This window comes from Thunnus thynnus, chromosome 7 (genome assembly GCF_963924715.1).
Source record: "Thunnus thynnus chromosome 7, fThuThy2.1, whole genome shotgun sequence".
Taxonomy (NCBI): Eukaryota; Metazoa; Chordata; class Actinopteri; order Scombriformes; family Scombridae; genus Thunnus; species Thunnus thynnus.
The window spans coordinates 35,408,859-35,428,115 of record NC_089523.1 but is presented as its reverse complement, the minus strand read 5'-3'; the positions used below and the strand labels follow the sequence as shown (position 1 = coordinate 35,428,115).

At 41.8% G+C, this 19,257-nt stretch overlaps 1 protein-coding gene across 1 annotated transcript in view; it reads left to right on the top strand.

The window, feature by feature from the left end:
- The window catches only part of ece2b (endothelin converting enzyme 2b), a 58,327-nt gene that overhangs the window by 23,915 nt on the left and 15,155 nt on the right, over positions 1–19,257 (top strand). The window contains exons 5-10 of the mRNA XM_067595723.1: positions 853–977; positions 1,060–1,206; positions 9,476–9,541; positions 9,618–9,806; positions 11,691–11,833; positions 16,257–16,371. Coding sequence (XP_067451824.1) covers positions 853–977; positions 1,060–1,206; positions 9,476–9,541; positions 9,618–9,806; positions 11,691–11,833; positions 16,257–16,371 — 785 coding nt within the window. The remainder of the gene's footprint in view (positions 1–852; positions 978–1,059; positions 1,207–9,475; positions 9,542–9,617; positions 9,807–11,690; positions 11,834–16,256; positions 16,372–19,257) is intronic.

Here is a 19,257-nt window from a genome sequence, read left to right as displayed (position 1 = left end):
TACTGTCCTCTCTGACCTCCTACTGTCCTCTCTGACCTCCTGCTGTCCTCTCTGACCTTCTACTGTCCTCTCTGACTTCCTACTGTCCTCTCTGACCTCCTACTGTCCTCTCTGACCTCCTGCTGTCCTCTCTGACCTCCTGCTGTCCTCTCTGACCTCCTACTGTCCTCTCTGACCTCCTGCTGTCCTCTCTGACCTCCTACTGTCCTCTCTGACCTCCTACTGTCCTCTCTGACCTCCTGCTGCCCTCTCTGACCTCCTACTGTCCTCTCTGACCTCCTGCTGTCCTCTCTGACCTCCTGCTGTCCTCTCTGACCTCCTACTGTCCTGTCTGACCTTCTACTGTCCTCTCTGACCTCCTGCTGTCCTCTCTGACCTCCTGCTGTCCTCTCTGACCTCCTACCAGCAGCCCAAGCTCACCGTGCTTGTGGAAGGGAGCAAACAATGGAACGTATCATTGAAGCTTGCCCTCTCCAAAGAATAAAAGGAGGATTATTTACCCTCCATACAATAGATCAGGAGGCTTTCACTAAATTTAAAAAGAATAAATAAATTAATTGATTTTTTTCCCCTCCCACCGTAACAGGCGAGGTGAATCTGCCTGTAGAGAAACCGACAGACAGACTGGAAGCTGATACTGCAGATACTGTTAATAAGTTCAAAACACATATACAGTGGGATAATTGTGTGATTTAAACAGCTTTCTATGCAGATTATGTTTCACTAAATGCAACAGAGGAGAAAAAATTGCGTGGATTGATACATTTTATAAAATGGAAGTGCATCTGCTCTGTGAGATGTGTGTATTCCTCCACCTCAGATCATTCAACTCTGCTGATTTGTGTGTTTCAGAAAACGGGACGTTTAATGGCAGCAGCGAGGCGGAGAGGAAGACTCAGTCCTACTACCTGTCCTGTCTCAACACACAGAGGATCGAGGAGCTGGGAGCTCAGCCTCTTATAGACCTCATCACCAAGGTAACACCTGGTCACTGTGATAACAGCATCACTGATTGTGTTGTTGTGGAGGTAACGGTGTGATGAACTTATGTGTCTGCAGATCGGCGGCTGGAACATGACGGGGCCCTGGGAGAAGGACAACTTCATGGAGGTCCTGAAGGTGGTCTCCGGTCCGTACAGGGCTCAGCCCTTCTTCAGTGTGGGGGTCACCGCCGACCCCAAGAACTCCAACAGCAACATCATCCAGGTGAGCCAGAACCAGAGCCTGAAACATTACCAGAAACAGAACCAGGAGGTAGAGGTCTTCACTTTTACTGCCACGCGTTGACATGAGGAACAAGTTCAAGGAGGTAAAACCAGCTGACACATAAGCTCTTTACTCCTGTTTCAAATAGTTCGAATAAGAACTGAAGTCCAACTTATTTTGGAAAATCAGTCGTCTTTATGCTTTTAAGTAAATTTTTAATTTTTGGAATTGGATTCACAGATATTAAATTTATTTATATATATATATTTATATTAAATAAAATAAAGTGTAAATAGGTTAGAACCTTGAACATTTTATTGGTGGTACAGGAGGTGGAAAAGTATTTTCAGTTATTATAAAACAGGTAGTTAAAATCTTGCAGTCGGATTAGTTGATAGCTGTGGTACAATGAGCATACGGCTATGAAGCTCTAATTTTAATTATCACTCTGCGGCTACTGTTAAAATATTGCCTGCCATCTGTAAGCAAGCGTGGACGATGAAGAGTTCCACCAGCTGCTGTCTCCACTGTACTGTGGTGCAAAAGCTTTCAGATGCCTTGAAGCAAGAAAGATAATGTCCATAAGCATGAATATGAGAGCTATCTGCAGAACTACTGCTGACCAAAGCTCGATGTCCAGAGAGGACGGTGGAGAAGAATCTTTGCCACACCAAGCAGTGCATCTCCTAACAAAACAAGTCGGCCTGACGTTACTGCAACATGACCCCAGTGATGCAGCATGTTTTTCCGTGGCTGTACAAGTAATGGGAATGTTCAAATTAAATAAACTCTGGTTAGATGGCTGACTAGCTTGAACATTAATTTAGCAGTTTACTAACGTTGCATAACAACCACAGGCAACTGGGAACTACTTTATTGCAAATTGTTTTTTTAATATAATGTAATTGTTATATAATAAAACTGCTTTTATTGGATTGTGTCTATAATTTCTATATTGTAATATTTGGTATCTGTTTTATGAAAGCTGTATCTCACACCTGATGAATGAGGTTGTCAGATGAACAACGCCCCTTAGATGTGATATAATCACAATATACCACAGCCAGTCGTGAGATATTGCTTAATTATATTATGTTATAAATTTGTGTTCGATGCATATAAATTAATTATTTTGTTTCAACGACTTTACATTCACTCTTAAGACATTATTATTATTATTAGTAGTAGTAGTAGTAGTAGTGGTAGTAGTACTAGTAGTGCGAGGAACCCATTGTTTTGTAGAGATTATTATTATTATTATTATTATTATTATTATTATTATCAGTATCAGTAGTGGTAGTAGTAGTATTCTAGTATGCCATTGCATTTTTTAGGGGCTTAGATGCTTGAAAAATTTCAGGCTTGAGGATATCTACATGTTAGTATTGAGTCATAGTGCCACCTACTGGCAATATGAAATCAGGGCTAGGGTTACCAACTTCACATAGCGGGTTAATAGGATCCACCTCAAATTTGGTCAGCAAATTTGAAAGACAGTAGTGATGCTAAATTGTGAAGCTTTGGAGTTTTTGAGATGGTGTTGCTGCCAAAGAGGGGGTAAAGCTCTATCCCTGCAACAACTGGTGTATTGTCATAAAACTTCATATTTAACTGCTAGGCCATATTCTGATGCTACCCAAGAAGTGTCATGATGGTGTTACTTTCTTTTTATAGTAAGCAGGAAGTGAGGTTGTATTTCATCACTACTGGCACATATCTACAAAGAAGTATACCTGTGACGTTCTGGAAATATATTGAGGGTTCTCAAGACATTTAGTAGTAAAGCTGTGTTTGCAGCAATGTGGTGTATTGGCATGGAATGTCATATGTAAACTGTAGCCTTAGCCCTAATAATAAGCAAGGACACGGTAGGGAGTTGAACCCCATCTGCACTGGACGCCATGCAATATTGTGTTGCAATATTTATTGACCGAGCGAATGTGTTTGACTCAGTGGATCATTCCATCTTATTAAATAGACTAGATAGTATTGGGGTCTCTGGTCACTCAGTGGCCTGGTTTTCTAACTACCTCTCTAGCAGGGTCCAGTATGTAGATTTAGACCTCCATCTCTCGCAGCCCCTCCAAATATCTTCAGGCATTCCCCAGGGCTCAATATTTGGTACCACTCTCTTCTCCATATTTACTAATGATATTCCTTATGTTGCTAATAATTCCTATATTCATTTATATGCTGATGATACAATCTTGTATACCACTGGTCCAACTCCCGATGCAGTGATAAAATCATTTCAGGATAGTTTTCTTGAAATACAGCAGGCTTTTAATAACCTCAATCTGCCATTAATTGCTAAGACTAAAGGTATGTAGTTTGGTCGGAAGGGTGCTGTGTCCCCTTCCATCTTGAACATTACCACGAGAGATGGAACCATCCTAGAGCAGGTAACAGTTTGTAAACACCTAGGAATCTGGCTAGATAGTGCATTGTCCTTCTCTCATCATGTTACCATGTTGCAGTCTAAGGTCAAAGCAAAACTTGTTTTTCTATATAGACATCGTTCCTCGTTTACATCTGCTGCCAAACGCATGATTGATCATACTTCCCTTGTTTGATTATGGGGATACAATTCATATATTGGCTTGGAAAACAACACTTCAAAAGCTTGACACAGTTTATCATTCTGCTATTCAATTTGCTATGAACACCCCATTTAAAACACACCAGTGTCTCCTGTATTCTCTGGTTAAATGGTCCTCTCTGCATACTTGTCATAACATACACTGGCTTACACTTATTTATAAAACCCCCCTATTTAAGTAATTTATTGCAGCCAATATTTGTGGCCAAGTACTATACATGGTCTTCCTCTTACATCAGAGTAAATGCCTCTAAATCCAACACATCCTTTTGCCTGTTGTCATTCCAGTCTGCTGCTGCTAATGATTGGAATTTATTACAAAAACACTAAAACTGGATAAGTTTATCTCAGTCTCTGTTTTTAAGGGCCTACTTATGGATATATTTAATAATACTTGTGAATGTTTTACTTCTATTTGGTTAATATTTGTATATGTTTTACTTGTAATTGTTTACTTCTGTTTGATTAGTTGTTACTTTTGTTGTTGTTGTTGTTATCCCCTACCCTCCTTCCCCCTTCCAAGTGTCTTCTGGCACTTGCCAGGCCGTCATTTTAAATAAGAAACTGTTCTTAATGTCTTGCTTGGTAAAATAAAGGTGATTTGCCTATCGCAGCACCACCTGTAGTAAAACATGGAAAGGTTTAGGGTTCTTGCCACTCATTTTTTGTCTGTCTAACTGTCTAACCCTTTGCATAGAGAGAGACATGAATAGAATAGATCTGTGGCTTTCTCTGTCTTGGCTAAAACTCTATATTCAGACACGAATGTAGTTAAATACATCTCATTAAAAATGTCCTCCTCTGGCCTGGCTTTATAATGATCCACATGATTCATCATCCACATGTCCTTTTCACTGAGACCCTTGTGCATTTCCTTTTTGTTTAAGTACCTTAAATGGCACACATAACATAGGATTATCACCTGTGGGAATGAACTCATCCTTAAAGTAACATTGCTTTAAATGCATATTAGTCAACCTGTACACTGCTCCTTGTGCACACACATAATCGTTGTGTAGATACACACTGCCTAACTTTTCAAAGTCCTTTTTGTCATCTGTATTACCTTGTTTTGTTGCCTCATGCTGAACATTGCTTAGCAATAATCCCATCTCTCATTCAGCTTTTGATATATAAGAAATAATATACACGATGCAGGCATATGCGTCTACCATATAATGAATGTCCATGTTAGCATCCCAACCCTTAAGTAAGTCCTTGTTGAATGGATTCACCTACACATCTGTAGGTTGAGGTTTCAACACAACTTGTGTCTTCTCCCCAATGCATTCAAATGCTGATTGAAACTTTTGTTGGTTAATACCCAAACTATCAAACAACTCTGACACTGAACTAAATGTAGCAGTTTCATCAGTTACTGCTGATTTCAGGTTAGACATGATATTACTTGCCTGTTCTTCAGTTATTCAATCACTTAAAATCGTCATTTGTAGCACACTACTCAATAAATTTCTCTGGAGGCCAACTCTTTAGGTCAACTCAAAGCCAATTGCACAAGTTACCATCAAGTGCGGCATATACCAAGGTGATGCATTATCCCCGCTGCTGTTCTGCATAGGCCTGAATCCCCTCAGCCAGGTTATCACAAAGAGTGAAGTGGATTGCTGTATGCCAGGAATGAGTGAGACATCGACTCACTGATCCACATCACCAAGATCTACAGCAACGACAAAGTGCTTTGCAAGTGTTGTTGCTGAAAGAAAGTGACTAAATAAGTGTCGGATGGTATCAAAGAGAGGGAAGATGATCAGTACTGAGGGGATTGAACTACCAGAAGGCAGCATTGCAGATGTTCAGGACAGCTACAAATACCTTGGGATCCCACAGGCAAATGGGAACCTTGAGGAGGCCACAAGGAAGTCAGCCACAGCCAAATACCTACACAGAGTAAGGCAGGTCCTGAAAAGTCGGCTGAATGGGAAGAACAAGATACGAGCCATCAACACGTATGCCTTGCCAGTCATCAGATACCCCCCTGGTATAATAAGCTGGCCAAAGGAGGAGATAGAGGCCACTGATATCCAAACAAGAAAGCTCCTCACAATGCAGGGAGGGTTTCATCCCAAGTCCAGCACCCTGAGACTGTACACTAAGCGGAATGAGGGAGGCTGAGAACTGGTGAGCATCAGAGCCACAGTCCAGGACAAAACAACCAAGATCCAGGTATACATCAGGAAGATGGCCCCAAAGATGAACTGCTAAGTGAATACCTCAGGCAGCAGAAACCCGATGATGCGGAGGAGGAGGAGGAACCATCATGGAGGGACAACCCCTACACGGCATGTACCACCGACAGATAGAAGAAGTGGCTGATAACAAGAAATCCTACCAGTGGCTGGAAAAGGCTGGACTGAAGGACAGCACAGAAGCACTGACCATGGCAGCACAAGAACAGGCACTCAGTACAAGATCAATAGAGGCGGGGATCTACCACACCAGACAGGACCCCAGGTGCAGGCTGTGCAAAGATGCTCCTGAGACAGTTCAGCACATAATAGTAGGGTGTAAGATGCAGGCAGCAACAGCGTACATGGAACGCCATAACCAAGTGGCTGGCATAGTGTACAGGAACATCTGCACTGAGTATGGGCTGGAGGTCCCAAGGTCACAAGGGAAGACACCTCCTAAGGTGGTTGAGAATGACCAAGCCAAGATCCTGTGGGACTTCCAGATCTAGACTGACAAACTGGTGATGGCTAACCAACCGGACTGTGTTGATCGACAAACAACAGAAGAAGGCAGTGGTTATAGGCGTAGCAATCCCCAGCGTCAGCAACATCAAGAAGAAGGAACACAAGAAGCTTGAAAAATATCAAGGGCTGAAAGAGGAGCTAGAAAAGATGTGGGGAGTAAAGGCAACAGTGGTGCCAGTGGTAATTGGAGCACTGGGGGCTGTGACCCACAAACTGGGAGAGTGGCTCCAGCAGATTCCAGGTACAACATCTGAGGTCTCTGTCCAGAAGAGCCCAGTCCTAGGAACAGCTGAGATACTGCACAGACCCCTCAAACTCCCAGAACTCTGGTAGAGGACCCGAGCTTGAGGAAGACACATCACCCACCATGGGGGGTCAGAGGGGGATTTATTTCTGTAAAATACTTGTATACATAACTTAAATAATTTTAATGAATGCTTTAGATTTGTAAAGCAGTGTGCTAATCTGTAGAATGGACAAATGCAAACTTCTAAATAATAACAGTGATACAACATTAAAGGATACATATGGTATTTTTGAGTCTAAGCCATTTCAGAAGGTTGTTTAGATATAACGGTCCAAAGCAAAGTACTGACAAAGGGTGCGATATTGTGAAAGATATAGTTGAAGATGCTGCTTTACCATATCCCAATGTTTTCCCTACTCACATATGATGCATAAGTTTTCAAATATAGTCAAGATGGGTTTTTTTTTAGAAACACGATTTTCATCGGTAATTTGTGTATCTCCCTAAATATTATGTACAATAAAACTGACACGTTAAATGATTTATAGCAGGTTTCATAGACCTAGCAAGACTAGCCTAGCAAAACAATCTGAATAAATTCATAAAAATTTAAATACCCTTAAAAACACTTGTGGTATTTGTGGAACTTTTCTTAAGTGGATAATTGTTGGCTTCTGTTTGGGCTAGTCATTAAAACAGCTGTACACTGTGGAAGAAATCTTTCGTGGAAGAAAAGTCAAGATCCAGATTGAAAAAAGTGTGTTTACTTAAGCAACACGGTGCAATAGAAAGAAAGTTCACGGCAGTCATGAAATCTTTTCTGAATCTCTTCTGACATCCAGAGTAAGGCTTTATACCATTATACAAAAGATAAAACAAACAATAGGTTCTGGGCTGCTAATCCAGAGGTCTGAGTGACAACAAAAGGTGAATAAAACTCAGGAAAATGCCAGAGAGCCTAATTAAAAATACAATGTGATTCAGTCCACCGGTGCCTATTTGGCTAATCCCTTCAACACCTAAGAAAATGTAATATCTCTGTCTGCCTTGGGGGGTATCTGGTAAACTTAATTCACATGTAAATTCAACAGGGCTTCTCAAAGGCTATCTTCCTGGATAAGAAACTCAAAAATTTTACACCTAGTGATCTGTCTCAAGACCCGAGTGATAAACAAATGAATCAAAGGTTACTTCCACAATACTAAGTGATTTCCACCTTTTCTGCTCTCTACCTCCTATACAAGATCACCTGAAGACAGGTGAAAACGTGCACATCAGATGCCCCTTGGAGCATCTGGTATTAATTTCAATAGAATGCCTACCTGTTCTTGCTGCTACTTGTTTGATATATACTGTTTTATTGAGTAGGCCTTTTTATTTATACACATACTTAAAGTGACATTTTAATTTCACTGTGAAGACCCAGTTAAATGAAAATTACATTTTTCCAGTTTTAATCCCATCGTTCATTTATCTCTTGTTATATGCCAAAATCTGTATCAGAGTAATTTTACATCAAAATCCCTTGTTTCTCTTTGTGTAAAACTGTTTCAGATGTTTGACTCATCCTGCACTTCAGCCGTATTCAGACCAAATCAGGCAGTGCAGCGTTCAGCCGCAGGGTTGAGCGGAAGTGCGTGGGCCTGTTTATTTGTGCTCTGGAACATAACCGTTGTCAAACAATCAGAAAACGTTTTATTGATCTGGTTCACTGAGACTCCTGCTACAGCACTCCCTTTCTTCATTCACTCTCTAGCTCGCTCGACCACCGCTGCTCTCTCTCTTTCTCTCGTCTTTTTTAACATGAGTCGGGAAGCCGACAGCAAAGCCTAACTTTACTTTTAACATTATCAAATTAAGAGAAATGTCCTCCCCTCACTTAGTAATGTCTTTGTCTTCCCTCATGGCAGAGTTTACAGCTCTGATCAGTCTGATCTCTGGCTGTGATTGGCCACCGCAGCCTTCAGCTGCAGTGAAGTCGGGTTGTGTTTCTCCAAAAGTTGACTCTGGCTCAACTTTCCGGCTGCAGTCCGGTAAGGCACCACAGTGGCCAAAATGTCCGCAGAGGAAACGCACTATCCCTATTCAAATGAATGGGAGAACTGAAGAATATTCCATTTCATTGGGAAATAAGTCACAGTCCAGAAGCTAAAGATGCTCTAACTTCCGTTTCACTGGGATGGTTATGAAGCTACCATGAGGTTTTATTGTCGTAGCTCTTCTGGTCTGTGTGTTAATATCTATAAAATCCAAACGTGGACAAGACATTTCAACATCTACTATTTAACTCTGCTGAGGGAAGTCATATGACACGACTGAAAGCTCCAGAACAGCCACTAAAAGGACCTTGTGGTGAGACTGTGCTGTAAGCTGAATGTCTTTAGTTTTTGGACTGTTGGTGATTTAAACATGTTAGGTTGACTTCTGGAAAACACTTTATATTTTAAAGACCGGACTAATGATTAATTGATGACTCTGTAGCAGCTCTAAAAGAAACCTAAACCAAGATCCCTGCAGAAAACTGTTTCTTAAAGCTGACACAGATACACATAAACACAACTGTCGTCACCTGTCGACCAATCAGAAAGCTGACTGGTCCACAGGTGATTACAGGTGTCTTAGAGGCTGACGCAGTTGTAGCATCTCTCCGAAGCTGCTTTGTTGGACATCCAATAATGTGATTTCACTAACCTGTTGACCTCCTCACAGGTGGACCAATCAGGGCTCTTCTTGCCGTCCCGGGACTATTACCTCAACAAGACAGCCAATGAGAAGGTGAGAATACCTGAGTGTTACAGTGGATGTGTCGCTCTCAGTATGAGTGTGTGGTGACCTGGTGTGTGACTTCCAGGTGCTGCTGGCGTACCTGGACTACATGGTGGAGCTGGGGATGCTGCTGGGCGGTGAGAGGGCAGCGACACACCTGCAGATGCAGCAGATTCTGGACTTTGAGACAGCGCTCGCTAACATCACCGTCCCCCAGGACCAACACCGTGACGAGGAGAAGATCTACCACAAAGTCACTATTGCTGAGTTACAGGTAAGTTCACACCTGAGATCTACACATCATCTCTTTTTTCATGTCGACTGACCACTTTCTTCTTCTGATCTTTGTTTTCAGCTTCTTTTGCTTGTTTTATTGATAAACGTGATTTTAAGTTATTGTTTATTTTATCAGAAGATTAGAAAATACTTCAGGGACCCAAATAAACAATAAGGATATACTATTATCAGTAGTATTTTATGTATGTATGTATAGTACCATCAGTACTATCCATATTACTGTCAGAAGGATCATATGTAGTACTGTCAGTATTCTTCTCAGTAGTGTCATATGTAATACTGTCAGTTGTATACTTCTCAGCAGAGGTATACAAGTAGTATCGTATTTGGTACTGTCAGTTGTATTCTTCTTAGTAGTATTGGTTGTGCTCTCAGTAGTAGGATCAGTAGTACAGTCAGTAGTACTGGTTGCAATGTCAGTAGTATTGCTGCATGACCGTGCGCTGCAGTCTCTGCTGCGGCTCTCTGTCCTTTAGCCTGGGGCTGCTGATGCTTGTGGGGTCACCATGGCGACTGTTGCTAAGAGCTGTTGCTATGTGCTGCAGGGGTTGCTATGTGCTGCTGAGGCAGAGCAGTTAGATAACAGATTATATAAACACAGAGGAGACACATCAGGTGTTCACACAGGTGAGGCTTCTTACAGAGATAAAGTCAATTTTCAATTTTATTTATATAGAACCAAATCACAACAGAAGTTATCTCAGGGCACTTTTCACATAGAGGAGGTCTAGACCATATTCTTTGATTTACAGAGACCCAACAATTCCTCCATGAGCAGCACTTGGTGACAGCAGCAAGGAAAAACTCCCCTTTAATGGGAAGAAATCTCAAGCAGAACTGGACTCTAGGTGGACACCATCTGCTTTGACCGGTTGGGTTGAGAGAGAAAGAAAGAGGGAGAGACACAGAGAAGCAGAATAACAACAATAATAACAATAACAATGATAATAATGATAGAAATATGACTAATGGTAATAATAGCCAGAGTGGGCATCAAGCAGGACCACAGCAGCACAGGGTCCCCACAGCCATGGAAGCCTGTGATCCATAACTAGGTGGTCCGTGACCCTGATCCACAGGAACCTGTGAGACCAGAAAGCACAAAAACTCCGGAGAAGAAGTCTTGTTAGTAACATGCATTAATGGTACATGAATGTGTACAAATGAAGAGGCGGGGGAGGAGAGAGGAGCTCAGTGCATCATGGGAAGTCCCCCAGCCTATAGCAGCATAACTAAGGGCTGGTCCAAGGTGAGCCTGGTCGGCCCTAACTATAAGCTTTATCAAAAAGGAAAGTTTTAAGCCTACTCTTAAACATAGAGAGGGTGTCTGCACCCCGGACCCAATCTGGTAGATGAGTAGTGTTCTAGTGGGATAATATGGTACTATGAGCTCTTTAAGATATGATGGTACCTGACCATTAAGGGCTTTGTAAGTTAGGAGAAGGATTTTAAATTCTATTCTAGAAGTTAAGGTCAGGGCAGCAGCTTCCTCTGTTCCCATTGGTTCAGTTACAGTAAGAAGCATCAGACTCACAGTGCCCCCTATCTGCACACACACCTACCTGCAGACAGGTGTGTCACAGTACAGCCACCTCAACACTGAAATACAAGAATATATTTGTTATTAGGATTCATGCAGGCATGTGGGCGGGTAGGCGGCTGAGTTCTGTAATGAGCTCTGTAAAGCTGTGGACCACCAGGACACAGCAGGGATTAGTTTTTCATCTCAACACGTCCTCACCAGGTGGTGCAGTCTGTTCCCACACTGAGGATATACTGAGAGAGACAGACAGATACCAGCATCAGGACAGGAAGTCCCAGAATAAATACCAACATAAAAGTTGTATGGTTGTGTCCCTAGCTGCTGGCCCCGGCTGTGGACTGGCTGGACTACCTGTCATCCTCTCTGTCTCCTCTGGAGCTCAATGACAGCGAACCTGTTGTCCTCTTCGCCAGAGAATACCTGCAGCAGGTCTCTGACATCATCAACAAGACCGACCACAGGTGAGACTCGCCAGACCTGTTTACCTGCACACACACACACACACACATAAACAGAAACACACACGCATGCACACACACACACACACACACACTCCTGTCTATAAACTGGCACCCTCTGCTGCCCCCTGCCTGCTGCTGCCAGCAGCACATCACAGTTTCTGCTGTTCAGGTTAAGTAAATATGGATGTAACAGCAGCCCCCACTCTAACCACCTGTCTGTCTGTCTGTCTCTCTCCCTGTCTTCTTTGTTTATTCATATTCAAATTTGCTTTATTGGCATGCATGTAACAACAACAAAGCATCAAGAGTCAATGAAACAAAATAACATGAACACAAAATTAAGATTGACATATATTAATTATAATTTTCAGTATATATACAATATATCCTGACAGCAGAGAGATATTCTGCCAGTTCATCATCTCTTTTTAGGGCCAGATAACATTCTGATCTACTTTAACTCTTAGTTTCTTCTTCCCAATGTTCCAGATAGGTTTCTTTACATTGTGTTATAGTTTGGTTGACTGTGATTAGTGTTTGGAAAGCAGTGTTGGTGTGAGATCTGTCTCTCTCACCCTGTCTCTCTCTCTCCAGTGGTTAGATGCAGTGTGGATGAGTGTGGTCTGGCTATTGGTGAGGTTGTCGGGTACGGCAGTGTCAGATCTGCCTCCAGGTTGAACAACGCTGTGGTTTGTTTTTGGACAGTGTGGACTAAGTGAATCGTGTTGTTGAGACCAGTTTGGTTATTCAAGACACCTTCACTCTGTTGTTCTCACTTGTTAACCTCGCTAAAAAAGTTATCATTTTCAATGTTCCACCATTCATTAGAAATGCGGTGCTGGCGTAAGAGTTGTCCAGGCACGAGCGAGAACATGTCATGTCTTTCTGCAGACAGGTCCTCATGATTCTTAATAGAAATGAGGATGAATTACACCTTTCTGTCAAATTCAAAGTAGATGATTTTGGTTACACAATACACATATTGACAGATATGTTGGTTGTGGTTTAGAGGGGCACCTCATTCACTCCTGCCTGGAAGGGGTGAGGCCAGTCAGTCTGGCTCCAGATGCAGAGCCACCTGGGCCATCGGTTCTAGTTCTGGGCATGGAGCTGCCTAGACTGTCATTTTCGGCGGGTGTCCCACTGCCAGGGGCACTGGTCTGTGCTGCAGCCAGCAGCACAGCATTTCAGGATGGCGACAGACAATGTGACACAAGCATAACTGAGAAAAATGACATGGAGACACTTGATTCACAAACTGATTTGGGAACAGAGTCAAATGTCAAACAGGTAAATGAAAGCAAAAGTCAGGAGGAGGACAATGTGAGCAGCGTGAGATAGACTGCTGCCAGGGTGGCAGAGTCTGTGCTAGAGGAGGAGGAGGAGTGATGGATGAAGATGTTGTGAAATCATCAGTGAGATAAAAAAACACAGAAGCCAAACAAGTTGAAAGCAGAATGAAAAGGGTGTCAAAGACAGTTACAGAGTGTCCATCCTCTCAACCAGAGGAAACCGTAGACTGACTGTGAAAATGAAATGGCTGAGAACTTAGAGAGTGGATATTCTTTCACTAGGATAAAAAAGTTTTTGCAGGACACAAAGGGGCTCGGACAAGTCAAGGATGACAAGTTATTTTCCAGACCTACAACTTTTTCTGAACTCAGTCAACGTTTACATGAAAAACACGGGAGAGTTTGGACAGCCCGTTTTCTCTGATCAGGAGACCTTCAGATTGAAAAAAATAGTTCTGAAGGTGAAAAATCAAATACGCACTGATTAATAATGTGTTTGTAGTCTTCCTGTTTTGTGTGTTTTTATCCCTGGTTTGTCCCATTTCGCGCATGTGCACTTTAAATATCGGCACTTCAAATCTGAATGGAGCCTTTACCCAGGAAACTCACAGCACTGTAGAAACTGCTGCTGAATGGAGGAGAGCGTGGGAAGGTGAGGTTATAAAACCAGCATGAGTGGTGGGGTTGGAATTTTATTTTCCCAGAATTTTAATCACATTAAAATTGTTGTTGAGGAAGACATGGCAGGACAGATTTTAAAACTAAGGTCTGAATTTTAAAAAGTACAAATGCTTTTTATCAACATTTATGCTCCAACCGTAGGCGCTGAAAGACTTGGCTTCTATAATGTTTTAAGTAATGTAATTAAACAGTGTCATTCTGACGAGTTTCTGCTCCTTGGAGGTGATTTTACCTGCACAGAAAACCCAGAAATGGACAGGAACCATCCAGAGCCACACTTGGTTTCTAAGCATTGTATTTTAAAGTTAAGTGAAGCTCAATCAATTTTAAAGATGTATTTAATTTTTTCTTTGGAAAAATCTTAGAGGAACAAAATCCCTCTACAGCTCTTTGCAGCAGTGGTGAGATATTGGGAAAAGCCAAATCCAGTTTACAGTACATCTTCAATGTCTCCAAAAACTTGGCCAGATCTATAAGAGGGATGAGCACAGATGAATGTGTCATGCATTAGTGGCTGAGAAAAACACTGGTCAGAGTATCTTCTAGAGGATAAACTACATATCTCCTCAGTGTCTGTTTCAGAGAGATGGGAAGTCAGGTAGCTGTTAGCTCTGTCTCTCAGTGGAGGTAGCCAGGTTCTAGGCTGTGTGCTAGGGAAGACATAAACTGCTCTTCACAGGGGTTCTCCATTGTTGTCTCTGGAACAGAGGGCTAGATTAAGCAGTTGTCTAGTCAATGTGTTTGGCTATGGTGTTGCATGGCAGACACTTTGTAGGGTAGTTTGGGCAGTACACTAGCCTAACCAGACAATGTGGTGGCCTACACTATGGGGAGTAGCTTCCTGTGGAAGAGGGGTAGCTTCGGCACTGTTTAGTGGCTCTAGTGGGCACAACAGATTTCAACATGAAGTAGCTGAGATGCAGGGCAGTAACAGTCAGAGGATAACCTCACAGGGCTGGTTGCACCCTGTGGCTTTATCTCATAGGCTCTATTTCTGACTCGGCTTGGAATGCATGGCAGTAACAGCCAAGTACAAGCTCTCTATGTGTAACAGGGCTAGTGGCACGCTGTGTTTTAATTAAAAAGGGGAGCACTTCAATCAACAGACAATTCTGACAGCTTCACTAGATTGCATTGAATATATGGTATTTGAATGCTGAACTGAAGTTCTTACACTTCCTACATAGTAGATACAACCTGAGTGGCTAGCAGCAACAGCAAGCTCTTAGTGTAACACTATGAGGGCTTAAAGTTGTAGTTACCAATAACCTAAGATTTGGGTTATTAATTGCTTTAGCTAAATTTGATTTGAAAAATCAAATCTCACCACATTGCACTTGTAAGTACAGCTAGATATCTACTCCTGTGGGAGACTAGTTGTGTTGAATCTAAAGGCTTTTGGATAGTCTAAAGTTTTAAATTCCAAAATTTTGGTACTGGCCAAAATTATGCTGAAATTAATGCACAATTATGAATAATTGCCAACAATACTCTGCCTCACACGGGGCACCATTTTGTTGGGCCCTGGCTACAAGTTTGGCTATCAGCGATAATTCAAGTTTATCAAAGATAATTATTGATTATTAAAATCAATGGAAGTTATTAATAACAACGGGGTACCACCCTGGAGTCTCGAAAAAAGAGCCAAGTCAGTCTCAAAGTTTACTAAGCTATAAATTTGGAATTCTGATTAATGATTAACTTCATAACTATAACCAAAATTACCATGTCAATAGCTAGTTATGGCTGAAGGATTTTGGAGTTATTTGCAGAGCAGAGGTTGGCAAAACTCATTCTTGTGCAACATTAAAACAGGCAACATGTATATCCAAAAGCATTTATTTAACAAAAAGAGCAAAACACACAATATTAATCTAGCTAAATGTACCTATATACAAGTGTGTGTGTGTGTGCGTGTGTGTGTGTAAAACAATAGCAAGATGGCTGAAGTCAAAGATGGCTGAACACACGGCATGCAGACAATATGGCCAACAAAGAATACTAAAGAGACAAAAGGCCAGACCATGTGGTGTCTTGAACCACATGGGCTGCCTGCAGCAAAGCAAAGTGTTCAAAGCTGGGTTTTAAACCTCATAACTGTGTGGTTCTCTGTTAAAGGCCAGTTGGTGTAGACTAGAGGTGCCAGGTTAGGAAGAGGTTAGTTACATGCAAAGCCTAGTTACCGGATATAACATGCCAGTTCCACTTTCTGCTGGGCCAAGCTAAGTTGGCTGTTTACATCAGCAGGAAGAACAAAATAAATGGCTGTGCTCTGTTGATGAGGAGGAGCTCTGTTTTGGACGCATGCTGGGCTGAATTTTGTGTTTTTGTTGTTGATGCTCTGTTGACTTGATTGTGTGAATAAAAGTTTTTGAAAATTCAAAATTCTCTCTTTCCCTGTCTCTCTCCCTGTCTCTCTCTCTCTTGCCTGTCCGTCTCTCTGTCTCCAGTCTGTTGAATAACTACATGATGTGGACGTTGGTTCAGAAGAGTGTTGCCAGTCTGGATCAACGTTTTGAGAACGCTCAGGACAAACTGCTGGAGAGTCTATATGGGACCAAGAAGGTACTGTTACTACAAATACTTAAAATACAGATATTAATGTTAACTGTTGACTGGGTCTACTTGGCTGTAACTGATTCTAACTGGTTTTAACTGGCTGTAACTTGTTCTCACTGATTTTAACTGGCTGTAACTGGTTGTTACTGGCTGTAAATGAAGCTTTAGTGAAAGTTCAGTCAGGAAGACTATCTTTTGCATGCATAGGCCTGTAGTTATATTTCTCATTTTATCCTGCCATTCACATCTCTCATGCATGCTCACTCATGATTTCGCTTGCTGTCATTGTCTGGGGCTGTCAACTGAGGTACCAGCTGTTCACATCTATCCAATAGCACAGCAACACACCTCCGTTGTTATAGCCTGCCATCTTGCTGCTGTCTTTTTAAATACGTTTCTCTGCCTTTAATGCATTCTTGTTGGTGTTATGCACTCATCTGTCATTGTGCAGGTTGTGTATGGCAAGTTTACATTTTGCTGCTAATTCTCTGGCTGTCATCTTATTTTATGGTGTCGGACTCAGAAACGGAACTGATCCATGCTGACTTATTTTAATCAGCATCTACCTCATCTGCAACTCGGTTCAGTGCTTTTATTGCTGCTCATCAAGGAGAATCACGTTCAGAAATTCTGGAGATGTTAAAAGCTCAGGGTATTACTTTGGCTCCATGTCTGTTGCAGCTTCATGACTTGGCTAATGAAGTGTTTTGTAAAACACCAGTTTGGGATGAGCCCCCTTCAACCTCTGGCCCTACAGCAGCTCCTGGTCACAGACGCTCAAAGAAAACATATTAAGTAGCTTCTCAAGTCAAGCATAAGAATGTCTCTGCCAGCCCTGCTCATCTTGACCAATCAAATGCAACCCTTCACCCATCAGATAATGCCCTCACATCAACTCTCCAGTCTCTGGTAAATAGTATTCATGTAATTCATGCTTGTCTCCAGTGTCTGGAGAATGCCCAAGCCTCATCATCTTCCTCAGCAACGCTTACTGTCTCTCAAACCCTGTTGCCATGGGCCATATAGTTGCACTAATTGTATTTATTTTATTGTAATTGTGGCAGTGTGTTTTCTGTGGACTTGTGTATACTGTGTTATTATATTTTGTTGTGGTTGAGTGCACCGAAACAAATTCCAAATCAACTGTAAGGTTGATATGGCAATAAATTATTGAATCTTGAATCTTGATTCAGTACTCTAGAGTTTCCTGCGTTCTCTGTAATCATTTTAGAGAATCATTTTAGAGAAGTGCTTCTTTCTTGCCATGTGTACAGCTTTGTTATAGGCAGTCATGGCTTCTTTGTATATATCACAGTGAACTGTGAGCTTGGTTTTCTTCCATTTTCTGTCAGTTGCTTGACAGTTCCTCCTGATCTCATTAACATTATTACTGTTTAACCATGGGGAGATTCTGTTGGTCGACCTCTTTTTGACTTTTAGTGGAGCAACAGTATTTAACACAGATGACAGTGCACCATTGAGATCTTCTACCATGTCATATAGAGAGCAGTTGTGACTGTGTGGCTTGAATGATCTCATAAGATCAGAAAATTTAGCTTCAGCTTTATCATCTAAAAGCCTCTTTTGAACTTTAAATTCCTTTTTAGTTCTAGTTAAGGTTATCTCAGAGAACTCCTGTATAAATATTGGTGTTTTGGTGGCTGGTATAATGTAACAAAGAGTACTGATTCTGCTTTGAGCTCAATAGCAAGATAGTCCATTGACATAAATTCACCCAGTTCAATGACTTTAAATACAAGCTGTGAGGAGAATATAGCTGCAACCTCCCCTCCTCTCCTGTTTTGTCTGGCTGATTGATAAACCTCAAGCATCGTTGCTGTACCAGTGTCATTTTTGAGCCAAGTTTCAACTAAGAAAATGCAGTGTAAGTTTTTTTCTGTTATCAGAACATTAACTAGAAAAGTTTTATTATTCAGTGGTCAGACATTTAGGAGGGCCAATTTCAGCTGCTGAGAATTTGCGTCAGGAGAGGAGACTGTTTTGGCTGGTCATTGACAACTTTAAGATTACTAACACAGGTACTGGCAGGTCTGTGCTTACAGCAATGTGCTTTACCACCGGCTGTTTAAGATTACCGGTATATCTAGTGAAATAGCATTGCATCTGTCTTATCTCTGTTTTTGTTTTAGCAATTCGTCAATTTCATCAAGCTTCCTCACCTCCTCAACTGACTTTCTGCTGATAGACCCTCCGCACAACAAATCTGGCTCCTCATTGTCCAAATTGAAACACCTGTTCAATTATCTGAGCGTCCCTCTTCCTGACAAGAAAATGACTGATCCAGCTACTCGCCTCAAGTTCCTGGACATTACTCTGGATACAGCAAAAATGAATGCTTCTCTTTCAGTTGAAAAACTCGAGCATATTCATGAAATAAATGTCTTTTATTGCATCCAAGGAAGTGACAAAACAGCAAATGCTCTCTCTCCTTAACCATCTAAATTTCACAATGTGTGTTGTCCCCCAGGGTCGCTCATTTATTTCCAGTGCTGCTGCTACTGCTGGACATGGCTTTGTCCGTGCCTAATTTGTATGACAGTATTCTATTGGATGAAAGTTGCTGCTCTGATTTGAAGTTTTGGTCTTGTTTGCTGGATCAGTGGAATGGTGTATCGTATTTCTATGATGATTTGGTATATTCCTCTGATTCACTAAAATGTTCCACAGATGCTATGCCTTCCGTGGGATTTGGAGGTATTTCCAAGGTCAATGGTTCACCAGCAAATGGCCTCATTACTTTCCCAAGCTTGATTCCTCCTCTGCATTGCATGAAATTTATCCCATTGCAGTAGCATGTTATGTGTGGGGGAAGTTCTGGCAACATAAACGCAGTGCAGTCTGGTGCAACGATGAAGCAGTCGTAGGCATCAC